Source organism: Cucurbita pepo, chromosome 9, assembly GCF_057944985.1.
Source record: "Cucurbita pepo subsp. pepo isolate OVF chromosome 9, ASM5794498v1, whole genome shotgun sequence".
Classification (NCBI taxonomy): Eukaryota; Viridiplantae; Streptophyta; class Magnoliopsida; order Cucurbitales; family Cucurbitaceae; genus Cucurbita; species Cucurbita pepo.
Genome location: NC_141806.1, coordinates 3274096 through 3286209, shown reverse-complemented (window position 1 = coordinate 3286209; position 12114 = coordinate 3274096). Strand labels below are relative to the sequence as shown.

Below are 12114 nucleotides of genomic sequence, written 5' to 3'. Positions count from 1 at the left end.
ACATGTAATTAGATTGAGACCAAACATGTTTTTGTTTGGTTTCATTACGTGGATTACAGTCATGAAGATGTTGCCATTCTCTGTCTATTTTGGAACATTCAAACATTTCATTTAATGAGGTGTTAGTGACTAGGATTGCAAACAACACAAATATTTAACTAAAATCATTGTTTCAAAGTCAAAGGTCGTTTTAGACCAAAACATGAAAGTTTAGGGACGAAACTGACAATTCTAGATAGTACGTACGCACTTGACTTTTAGGTGATAATAATAAAAAAAATTTTTTGGAGGAGAAGAACGGTGAGATCTCCTATTGGTTGGAGAGAGAAACGAAACATTTCTTATAAGGGTGTGAAAAACTCTCCGTAGCAAACACGTATTAAAACTGTGAGGCTGACGGCGATACGTAATGGGCTAAAACGGTCAATGTTTGCTAGCAATGGCCTCGAGCTCTTACAAATGGTATCAGAGTCAGACACTAACCAGTGTGTCAGTGAAAACGTTGGGCCTTCAAGGAAGGTGGATTGAGAGATTCCACATCGGTTGGAGAGAGGAACGAAACATTTCTTATAAGGGTGTGGAAACCTCTCCCTAGCAAACGCGTATTAAAATCGTGAGACTTACAGCGATACGTAACGGGCTAAAACGGACAATGTCTGCTAGAAATGACCTCGAGCTGTTACAAATGGTATCAAGGCCAGACACCGAGCAGTGTGCCAGTGAGAACGTTGGGCCTCAAAGGAGGGTGGATTCTGAGATTTCACATCAGTTGGAGAGAGAAACGAAATATTTTTTATAAACGCGTGAAAACTTTTCCCTAGTAGATGCGTATTAAAACTATGAGGCATACGTAACAGGCTAAAGCAGACAATATCTGCTATTGCAATTTACAAAATAGAAAAAACTTCACACCGGTGTGGTGCTTGTTACATAGATTCTAATGCTTAGTTAGCAACATGGTAGAAGAACGCTCCGAACTTCTTTGACCTAATACATTTTTTGGATTGCACCGGATTAATGGTTTGAATCAAATCATTTGTAACAGTTATACTGTCAACCATATTAACCGTGTTTTCATAGTAAAATATCTAACTTTATCTATATACTATAGAACCTTTACGTTATTTTTTAAACATGATCTTCCCGTAACTCTGTTTACGATAATTACCCTTTTAATTAAAGACTTACGAGATCGCTATATAATATCATACGCACGCATTAATATGTAAATATAATTTTTTAAACTAAAGTCTCATACTTATCCTAAATTAAACCTTAAACTTTAGGGTGGGTCAGGTCATAATCCAATAAACGTCATTCATAAAATGCATACAAAGCTTGCAGCTGCCTTAAGGCATAAGCAAAGAAACTCAAATGAGAAGGCTTATTTGGATGAAGTTTATGCTTATTGGATTTCCACGTGGAACCCACGTCAGCTCCCATTACTTCAAACCTTTTATACTTAAATTGGAAAGGAAACTTCTTGTTTTCGTAAAAGTGACGTTTGAGATATGATTGACGAGTAGGTCGTTCGATGCAAGAACAGACGACTCGAGTACATGAAAAGCTTTTGGTACACCTATTACAATTTTGACTGCCGGCCAATAATCAATTCACGAGGTTAATACAACCAGAACCATTCCTGTAACCCTAGTCAATTCACGAGGGTTTTTAAACCCATTAGTAAGATACATGCGAAAGACGAGGGGTGTAAACGAAAAACAAAAAAAGTAACGACATTGATGGAATCGAGTTGATCGGTTCATTTAGTTTACGTAATGTTAGCTTCAAAATCAAGAGTTTTTGTAACAGCTCAAACGCACCACTAGTAGATATTGTCCGTTTCAACCCATTATGTTAAAATATCATCACTAGCCCAATAGGGTTAAGCGCAACGACTATATTTATGTTAAGAAAATGATTTAGGATTTTAGGAATCAATTTAAGAAAATGATTCAGATACTTCATTAAAAACCAATAAATTTTAGGAATTGATTACCTATCATCGAGTATAATACAAAGTAGTAGTTTCTACCGAATGTCTTGTAAATCTCTTTTCGATTGGTCTTAATAGAGTGTGCGAGTGTTTCCCACAGAGAGTTGTGTTCAACACATAACGTATCGGGAGAGGGTCTAGCCCTACTTAGACCAGTGTCTTGCACCGTTCAGTGACTGACTCTAATATCATTTATAACAATTCAAGCCCACCACTAGTAGATATTGTCCACTTTGACTCGTTACATATTGTCATCAGCCTCACGATTTTTAAAACGCGTCTGTTAGGAAAAAGTTTCCACACCTTATAAGAAATGCTTCGTTCTCCTCTCCAACCGATGTGGGATTTCACAGATTTTCAATTTGTTTGGTTTAAAAGATTCGGTATTCGAGCATCTCATCGTTCTCGTCATCATCGAACTTGGTTCAATCATGAATACAACAATTTATTTTAATTTCCCTTCATTCATAAGAAACTATGATATTAAGAATAAAAAAAAAATAAGAACAAAATACAAAATTTCTCATTGAACTTTGAATTTGTACAAAAATTTGAACTTTTGTTGATATCTCTTGTTATTCATTGTTTGTAAGCTTGAGAAAGTGCTTCTTCAAGACACTTGAAAGTCTTGTGATAATTGAAGAACCCCATGAACCAAAACTCAAAATCATCCATTGTCACTATCTCTATGTACTTTTCTGATGGATTCTTCACATTATTGCTCTCAAAATGTCTTCTTATTTGCCCTAGTGGAATGGTAACCTGCAAAATACATGGGTTTTGGAATCGTTAGCTAAGGAAGAGACCGATGCACGAGAATGTGAGTTAATCAGCTCGACTTGTTCAAACCCTAACATTAAGCATCAGGTTGTAATCACGGGATTTGGTAGACATGCATTGAGAAGTTATTAATCATTGAGGATTTCTAGAAACAGTTCGGTTAGTGTAGAAAGTGTAGTGTGATTAAAGTATTTTAGTAGAAAGTGTAGTGTTTCATTCTGGTTCGGTTATTCATTTCGGTGTGCTTTGATCGTGTAATGGTCCAAGCCCACCGCTAGCAAATATTGTCCCTTTTAGGTTTCCCATCAAGGCTTTAAAACGCGTATGCTAGGGAAAGGTTTCCACAACTTTATAAAAGGGTGTTTCGTTCTCCTCCCCAACCAATGTGGGATTCTCACAATCCACCCCCCTTCGGGGTCCAGCATCCTTACTAGCACACCACCTCATGTTTACCCCCTTCATGGAACAATCTCCTCGCTAGCACATAGTCCGGTGTCTGGCTCTGATACCATTTGTAACGACTCAAGCCCACCGCTAGCAGATATTGTCCTCTTTCTCTTTCGGGCTTTCTCTCAAGGTTTTTAAAACGCGTTTGATAGGGAAAGGTTTCCACACCCTTATAAAGGGTGTTTCGTTCTCCTCCCCAACTAAAGTGAGATTCTCACAATCTACCCCCCTTCGGGGCCCAGTGTCCTTACTGGTACACCGCCTCGTGTCTACCCCCTTCGGGGAACAGCCCAAGCCCACCACTCGCAGATATTGTTCTCTTTGGGCTTCCCATCAAGGCTTTAAAATACGTATGTTAGGGAAAGGTTTCCACACCCTTATAAAGGTTGTTTCGTTCTCCTCTCCAACCAATATGGGATTCTCACCGATCGAGAGTCGAGAAATAAGGAAGAAACTTACTTTATAGTGAATTCTAAGATGATCTCCATTTGAAGAAGGAACTTTGAGGGGTTTGTCACTACAAAAAGCAATCCTATGAGTGGAGATGAAGAGAAGGCCAGCCAAAGGCCCAGTTGTTGTTGACAAATAGCATTGTGAAGCCTTCAAAAGCTTCTCTTCTTCCTTCACTGAAAATAGCTTCTTGTAAATTTTTATGAGTCCACCAACTCTCAAAATTCGAGCTCCTAGACTCAACTTTCCCTTTAAAGTTTCCGAGATTTTCGCTCCTAATTTCACTGCAAAGTTAGGTCAAACGATCAGAAATCGAGAAACTGAACCAAACCCAGATATTGTTTAGCGATTCATGTCTAAGATTTGAATTTAGATTTAAAAAGGACCCAAAAATTGAGTTTTTTTAAGAATGAAAACCCGTCAAATATCGTATCTACAGAGGAGAGGTTATAGGTCATTACCCTTAATTTAGTTTAGACGCAAATCAAATGTCTTTATACTATAACCTTTGTTATGCATGAAAACAAACTCTTTTTTCCATGACAATAGGGTCGGAGCGAGAAGCTCTCTGTCTATCAAAATTAGGGTTTGTTCTCTTTTGTTAATGCTACTAAGGACTAGGACGAGCGGAATTCTGTAGAGGCTCGAAGATGAGCTTACTAAGTGAAAGGCCGAAGGCAACTTTGATATTGAGACTACTATACCACTAAAGGGTGGCAAACAAATCAAAGATCTCGTTCTTCGATTTTGAGATCTTTAGATTCATATGATCATCTTGGAAGTACCTCAAATCAATTAACAAGTGTCGGGTTTTGATCGTAATTCTAAACCCTGATTCAAATTCTTACCATGTTCTCGGAGCGCATGAATGATATTATCCGTCATTCTTCCATTTTTGTTGGCTCTATTCAACATCCAATCCTTCCCATTATCTGCACCAATTTAAGCAACCAAATTAGCAAATTAGATCAAGAACAAACAGCTAGCTCATGACACAATCCTTCTTCTTTGTTCTTCTTACATTTCTTTATTGTTTGATATCCATCGTCTGATGAAGAAGATATGTGGAGATGCTTTGAAGGATCAGGCAAGAATCTAGCTCGTGGGACAGCCAATGATTTGAGCTGAATTCCGACCAGCTGTTCTTGAACTGTCGTTTTCATTTTGGATAAGATAGAGAGAGAAATAGAGATTTAGAGAGAGAAAATATGAAGTTGGTGGAATGAATGAATGAATGAATTGAGTTGATCATGAATTTAAAGGGATGTTTGGAGGAGGAGGTGGTGGATGAAGCTGACTCATCTCTTGCTCATCGTCAACTATTCAAGATAAGGGAACCTTTCAAGAAAAAGATTACAAAACCAACTAAACATCAACTTTCTATGGCTATTTCACAAAGCTATGTTCCATTTTTTAAAGAAAACTTAAAAGCATCCGATATGGCGTCCCTTCTCGGTTGTCGTAGCCACCCACCGCTAGTAGATATTGTCCGTTTTGGCCCGTTACATATCGCTGTCAGTCACACGATCTTAAAACACGTGTACTAGAGAGAAGTTTTCATACCCTTACGAGGAATGTTTCGTTCTCCTCTCCAACTGATGTGGGATCTTACAAACCTCCCCCTTTTGGTGCTCAACGTTCTTAATGGCACAACGCCCAGTGTCTTGCTCTGATACCATTTATAACAGCTCAAACCAACCACTAGCAAATATTGTCCGCTTTGGCCTGTTACATATCGTTGTCAGTCTCACAGTTTTAAAATGCATCTACTAGAGAGAGGTTTCCACACCTTTATGAGTTCGTTCCACTCTCCAACCAATGTGGGATCTCACAATCCACTCCCTTTGGGGGCCAGTGTCCTTGCTGGCACACCACTCAGTGTCTGGCTTTGATACCATTTGTAACAGCTCAAGCTCACCGCTAACAGATATTGTCTGTTTTGGCCCGTTACGTATCGTTGTCAGCCTCATGGTTTAAAACGCGTCTACTAGGGAGAGGTTTTCACACCCTTATGAGGAATGCTTCGTTCTCATCTCCAACTAACATGGGATCTTACAATCCTCCCCCTTTTGGGGTTCAACGTCCTTGATGGCACACCGCCCGATGTTTGGCTCTGATACCATTTATAACAGCTCAAGCCCACCGCTAGCAGATATTGTCCGTTTTGGCTTGTTACATATCGTTGTTAGTCTCACAGTTTTAAAATGCGTCTACTAAGGAGAGGTTTCCACACCCTTATGAGTTCGTTCCGCTCTCCAACCAATGTGGGATCTCACAATCCACCCCCTTTGAGGGCCAGTGTCCTTGCTGGCACACCACTCGGTGTCTGGCTTTGATACCATTTGTAATAGCCCAACCTCACCGCTAGCAGAAATTGTCCACTTTAGCCTATTACGTATCGCTGTCAGCCTCGTGATTCTAAAATGCATCTACTGGGGAAAATTTTCCACACCCTTTTAAAAAATGCTTCGTTCTCCTCCCCGACATGAACAAAGTAGTTAAACTTCCCTTATCAAAGCCTATCCAAATTAGCCATAAAATGTTAAGCTCTTATCATGGATTCCTTTCCCTTTTCCTTAATCATAAGGAAAGTTTGGTCGTGTTTGTAGCTTTGTGATGTCACCCAAAATATTTTATTAGAAAGAGAGGAGAGAAAAAGTCAATTGAGAGAGTCAAATGAACCACCAATCACATGCTTTCTTAACTTTTTTCTCGATATTGGTGTGCCATGTGACGTGACTTAGAAATAGAAACGCTCATTTAACTCGTGAGTTATAAATTTTTTGGTTGAACCGGAAATGGAAAAGGGAGCGGGAAGAGATCTCTCTTCATTAGCTAAATGGGACTGAGGATGGAGATTATATTTCCCGTCCTCTCCCAACTCCACTCAGACCTATATATTATTTATTTATTTAATAAATAAATGAATATTTTTTAAAACTCGTTAAGATATTTTAAATTTTGTATAGAAATTATATTGATAAATGGAAATTGTTAAGATATTTCCGTCCTTGTCCGGTCCTGTAGACATCTTTAGTTGGAAACGTAGTAGACTTCCACAATACACCTCAAGAGATAAAAGAAAACGTCGTCTTCGAGACGAGAAGACGGAAACCACCTTTTTCAAAAGTTTCTTCATGTGAGTCCAAGATGGTCGAGTCAGAAAGTCTTAGTAAGATGCATAGTTTAACGCATGTAGATGGTTGACCGTCGTCCCCCAAAAAAGTTATACCCCATTTGTTGATGGAGCGAACAACGGGGATCTGATTGTCGGTATGTTTCAGAAAGCAAAAATAAGGTGATATCACGGATGTTCGTCCACCTTATTCATTGAGTTCAAGCAAATGAAGTACTTTTGTGCATGACTTGCCACTCGAGTGGGTGTTCTTACACCACGAAGTTTCGGGATATCCAAACCGAACCGAAAAGAAATAGCCTGTTTGGTAACAAATAGTAGAAATTCGTGTATTGTAAGAATATGATATTCTAAACCGGAATAGTGAGCTAAACTCAAGCCCATGATGGTCTCCCTTCTTTCCAGCTCCAAAGCCCATTAGAAAGAAAAAGAATAACAGCCCAAGCCCAAGCCCAAGCCCAAGCCCAAGCCCAAGCCCAAGCCCAAGCCCAAGCCCAAGCCTAAGCCCAAGTATTAAAACGTGTCCACTAGAGAGAAGTTTCCACATCCTCATAAATAGTGCTTCGTTCATCTCTCCAACCGACGTGGGATCTCACAATCCACCCTCCTTGAGGTCCAGCATCCTCGCTAGCACACCGCTCGGTGTCTGGCTCTAATATCATTTATAGTAGCCCAAGTCCACCGCTAGCAACTCTCCAACCGATGTGGGATCTCACAATTCACCCTCCAACCAACGTAGGATAAATGAAGAACTTAGCTTAGATAGAGATTGAAAACAAATGAAGAATCTAGGCACTATCTCGAAGAAAGGCTCGGGAAACAGACATGACTACCTGCACCTGAACATAAAAACCCTATGAAGCTTCACCGTCCTCTCGAATTGGCTTTGGGCCTTTCCTATGCACCTAACCATACATGTCCCCGAGCTTCATCTTCCATATCGTCCATTTAAACCTTGTGGACATCTTTATTTCGAACACCTACCATCGATGAGTCATCTCGATCTTTTTTTCGTACTTATTGTAATAATTTAATAATTCTAGTCTTCTAGAAAATCTTATGCTTCCTTTTTGTTATTTGGTTAGATATAGGAATAAAATATTATTAATTTTTAAATAATTAAAATTATTAATATTTGCAACTTTAATTAAGGCCATAATATATATTTCAAAAAAATAATTGAGTCACACCCCAATAATATATTTTTAATAAAATTAAAACTTTCAAATGGCAATTATCGTCCAATTATTAATATTAATTTATTAATATCCACTCGGATATTTCCAATGTTCCACTTAGATTATTATTTAAATAAAATAATTATAATACGACCAAAATTGTTTGGTCTTGTCGTATTTAGTTAATTTATTAAAATGCCCTCATGGCTAATTACATTAGTGGGCTTAACACAAAGAATTTTATAGCTTTTAATTGGTTAAAAAAGTAATTATACCTTTTTCCTTTTTTTAAATTATTAAAAAATTATTAAAAAAATATGCATGCACTGAATTTCATGTAAATGGCGGTATTAGTTAAAAATAATGCCTTTTATTTTTAATATTTATATAGCTGCCTTTAAGAATATTATTAGTTACATTTAGAAAATATAATATAGTTTAAGAAAATATTAAATAATGATTAAATTATTTCATTTGTTTGTATAAATTAACCTAATAATTTTCCTATCTATGAGATCATTCATTTAATTCATATATATATATATATATATACATATGATAAAAAAGGTTTGTTAAAAGTCATAGTTGGCAAGTGGCGATAGTTGATTTATTGACCTTCGGGTTTCTTGATGACTAAGTATCGACCCTCGAGTTTCTTGATAATTAAGTATTGTCGAGTAAGATAGGATCGGGTAATTGGTAGCTCGAATTCTCACGATATCCAAAAAAATAAGAATAAAATAATCCATACATAACCTAAATTTATACATGCTCGTGGATCAAGTACGGAAAAGTAAGAAACCCCTTTGATAACGTTCTTATTTGTTGAGAATTATTGTGAGTGGGTCCCACATTGGTTAATTTAGTGGAAGATTATGGGTTTATAAGTGGGGAAGTCCAAAGCAAAGTCATGAGAGTTTATGCTCAAAGTGGACAATATCATATCATCGTGGAGTATCGTGAATCATAACCTTATTTCTTGGTACCTATTTCTTATTTATTAGTTTAAATAATTTTTTATTTTTTATTTTATATTTTTCCAAGAATAAATAATTATATATATATATATATATATATATATTTTTTGTTTTGAATCTCTTAATTATAAGCATACCAATAAATAAATAAATCAATTATAATATGAAATTATGAGAAAAAAAATAATTTTAATAAACTAAACAATATTTTCCATTAATGCATTTTCTTTATAAATAAAAAAAACAAATAATTAATTAAAGTAAATTTGTTTCTTTAAAATTTTAAAATATATATATATATATATATTACAATAATCTAAGTGATTACGTCACAAATCACGGTTTGAAATGGAATGCAATACAACCACTCCCACAACACAATTTGACCTAAATTTCTCAATCAGTCCAAAACTTTTTAGAATTAAATTAATGAGGGCCCACATTTTTCTTTCTTTTTCATTTTCCTCTCTAATTTTTTCAAATATTGCATATTTAACCCAACCTAAATAAATGCCTTGTGGTTCCATATTCTCCCTTCGTATAAGCTAATCATGCTCCTAAAACTTCACTTTTCTCTTCTTCTCTTCTTCTCGGTCTCCGTCGTCTTTGGCAGCCGATCTTCTCCGGTCGAGTTTCAATATCTAAATGTCAAATCGAGCAAGTTCGATGTCGACGATAGTCAAATTCTTCGTACTCTTAATTTCTCCAACGGTCACCGGTTGGTGACAGGTCGAAAATCTAACCATACTAAATTTAAGCTCAAACTTGTCCATCGAGACGAGCTCCCTCACATCCATGGTCAACATCAGGGTTTTGACGAGCGTATCAAAAGAGACGTCAAACGAGTTGCCACCCTTGTCCGCCGTCTATCTCGTGATGACACCGACAGCTCCGCTGTACAAGATAATAGTTACAAGGTGGCAAATTTTGGGACGGGTGTCATTTCAGGTGACAAATTTTTTTTTCCAATAATACCCTTTAAAATCCAATATTTATATTTGTGATTTTTTTTTCTCCGAATGATTTGGAATTAGGGATGGAAGAGGGGAGTGGAGAGTATTTTGTTCGGATAGGAGTTGGGAGCCCGCCGAGGAGTCAATACATGGTGATTGATTCCGGTAGTGACATTGTGTGGGTTCAATGTCAACCTTGTAGGCAATGCTATCAACAGTCCGATCCCGTCTTCAACCCGGCCGAGTCCACTTCGTATACCGGTGTCTCATGTGGCTCGGCTGTTTGCGACCGACTCGAGAACGCTGGCTGCCATGCTGGACGGTGTAGGTATGAGGTATCGTATGGTGATGGGTCTTACACTAAAGGCACTCTCGCCCTCGAAACTCTCACTATCGGCCAGGTTAGTACTATTAATTCAAAATTTTAAGTATACGGAACGGTCAATTTTGTATTTAATAGATTATTATGAATTTGAAAAAAAGTAAGGTAAATAAGGTTTATAAGCTTAATTTTAAAAATAAAATAATTATTAAATTTGATATTTTTAACTAGGTCACGGTTCGTGACATGGCTATCGGGTGCGGTCATACCAACCAAGGAATGTTCATTGGAGCTGCTGGGCTACTCGGTCTCGGTGGTGGTTCAATGTCATTTGTTGGCCAACTTGGCGGTCAGACCGGTGGCGCATTTAGCTATTGTTTGGTGAGTCGAGGTATCGGCTCGACCGGGACATTAGACTTCGGCCGCGGAGCAATGCCGGTTGGTGCCACGTGGATCTCCTTGGTTCGAAACCCCAATGCCCCAAGCTTCTACTACATCGGACTAGCCGGCGTCGGTGTCGGAGGCATCAAAGTTCCAATACCAGAAGAAACTTTCCAGCTCACCGAGTACGGAACCAACGGCGTCGTAATGGACACCGGCACCGCCGTAACACGGTTACCAACAGCAGCCTACGTGGCATTCCGTGATTCGTTCACAGCCCAAACCAGCAACCTACCACGAGCGCCCGGAGTTTCGATTTTCGACACGTGTTACAATCTCAACGGCTTCGAGTCCGTACGAGTGCCAACGGTGTCGTTTTACTTCTCCGACGGCCCGGTGCTGACGCTTCCAGCGAATAACTTTCTTATTCCGGTCGACGGCGCCGGAACTTTCTGCTTCGCTTTTGCTCCGTCGCCGTCGGGACTTTCCATAATCGGAAACATCCAACAGGGAGGGATTCAAATTTCATTTGATGGGGCTAATGGGTTTGTTGGATTTGGCCCAAATATTTGCTAAATATTGCAAAACTATATATTAAATTTTGGAATATAGTTTTTAATCATATTATTATTTTTATTTCAAAGCTAATAAATGAATCATATGTTAAATGAAATATATATTTCCATATTGTAATGTAATTTAATTAATCAATTACTTTTCCAAAGTTCAAGGGTAAAATGGGAATAACAAAAATCTTAATAATCATATTTTAAAAAAAGAAAATACAATCTTTATTACCTTTTATAATCCACAAATATAGAAACTAAATCAGCAGTTCATTAAATTACTAAAATAGCCCGCCAATTAACGTTTAATTGGGCTTTTTTGGTCAAGGCCCAAGACCATTGGCCCAACAATAAGGCCTGTCTTAAGCTTCCATGGCCCAAATTCAACTCCAAAATAAATCTCTTCATATTAGTGCATTTTTAGCCTAATTTTATTTTTTTAAAATTCAAAACTTTACATATATATATATATATATATATATATATATATATATATATATATATATATATATATATATATATATATAATTGGTCAATATTAAATTTTAACCTAAATTTTTAATTTTATAAATTAAATCTAAATCTGAAATAAATAAATAGAATAAATTTGTTTTTTTTTTTCATATACTTTAAATGGGAATAAATATTAATAAATTTTTTGAGTGAATTGATTAAATTATTAAATTTTCTCTTTCATAAATTTAATAAGGTAAAAAAAAAAAATAATTAATGTAATTATTTTCTTTGTCTCTGTATTTATTACCCATAGAATTTATTCAAAATATTTTGAATCAACAAAATTTAATATTTTTTTCAAACCCAACAAAAAAAAAATTAAATTCAAATAATGGATTTTCTTATAACTAAATTATTATTAAATTTAAAGTATAAACTTTATCTTGCAATATAATTATTTATACATATTTTT

The 12114-nt window shown here is 36.7% G+C and overlaps 2 protein-coding genes across 2 annotated transcripts; one reads left to right on the top strand and one right to left on the bottom strand.

Moving 5' to 3' along the window:
- Positions 1 to 2428: 2428 nt before the first annotated feature.
- LOC111802304 (putative GEM-like protein 8) lies at positions 2429 to 4907 on the bottom strand. Its single transcript, XM_023686615.2, has 4 exons — positions 4695 to 4907; positions 4522 to 4605; positions 3683 to 3957; positions 2429 to 2758 (listed from the first exon to the last, which is right to left on the bottom strand). The coding sequence occupies exons 1-4, from the start codon at positions 4834 to 4836 to the stop codon at positions 2576 to 2578; spliced, it is 684 nt and encodes a 227-aa protein (XP_023542383.2). The 5' UTR covers positions 4837 to 4907; the 3' UTR covers positions 2429 to 2575.
- A 4583-nt stretch (positions 4908 to 9490) lies between these two features.
- Positions 9491 to 11227, top strand: LOC111802042 (protein ASPARTIC PROTEASE IN GUARD CELL 2-like). The gene is made up of 3 exons (XM_023686299.2): positions 9491 to 9912; positions 9999 to 10318; positions 10471 to 11227. The coding sequence occupies exons 1-3, from the start codon at positions 9516 to 9518 to the stop codon at positions 11194 to 11196; spliced, it is 1443 nt and encodes a 480-aa protein (XP_023542067.2). The 5' UTR covers positions 9491 to 9515; the 3' UTR covers positions 11197 to 11227.
- Positions 11228 to 12114: the final 887 nt, after the last annotated feature.

Excerpts from the sequence above, each read along its gene's own strand:
- LOC111802304 (XM_023686615.2), bottom strand. The coding sequence starts at position 4,836 with ATGAAAACGACAGTTCAAGAACAGCTGGTCGGAATTCAGCTCAAATCA. Across the intron at positions 3,958-4,521 it reads TCATGCGCTCCGAGAACATG|TGAAATTAGGAGCGAAAATC; the intron begins GTAAGAATTTGA and ends CTAACTTTGCAG. Across the intron at positions 2,759-3,682 it reads ATCTTAGAATTCACTATAAA|GTTACCATTCCACTAGGGCA; the intron begins GTAAGTTTCTTC and ends TGTATTTTGCAG.
- LOC111802042 (XM_023686299.2), top strand. The coding sequence starts at position 9,516 with ATGCTCCTAAAACTTCACTTTTCTCTTCTTCTCTTCTTCTCGGTCTCC. Across the intron at positions 9,913-9,998 it reads TGGGACGGGTGTCATTTCAG|GGATGGAAGAGGGGAGTGGA; the intron begins GTGACAAATTTT and ends ATTTGGAATTAG. Across the intron at positions 10,319-10,470 it reads AAACTCTCACTATCGGCCAG|GTCACGGTTCGTGACATGGC; the intron begins GTTAGTACTATT and ends ATTTTTAACTAG.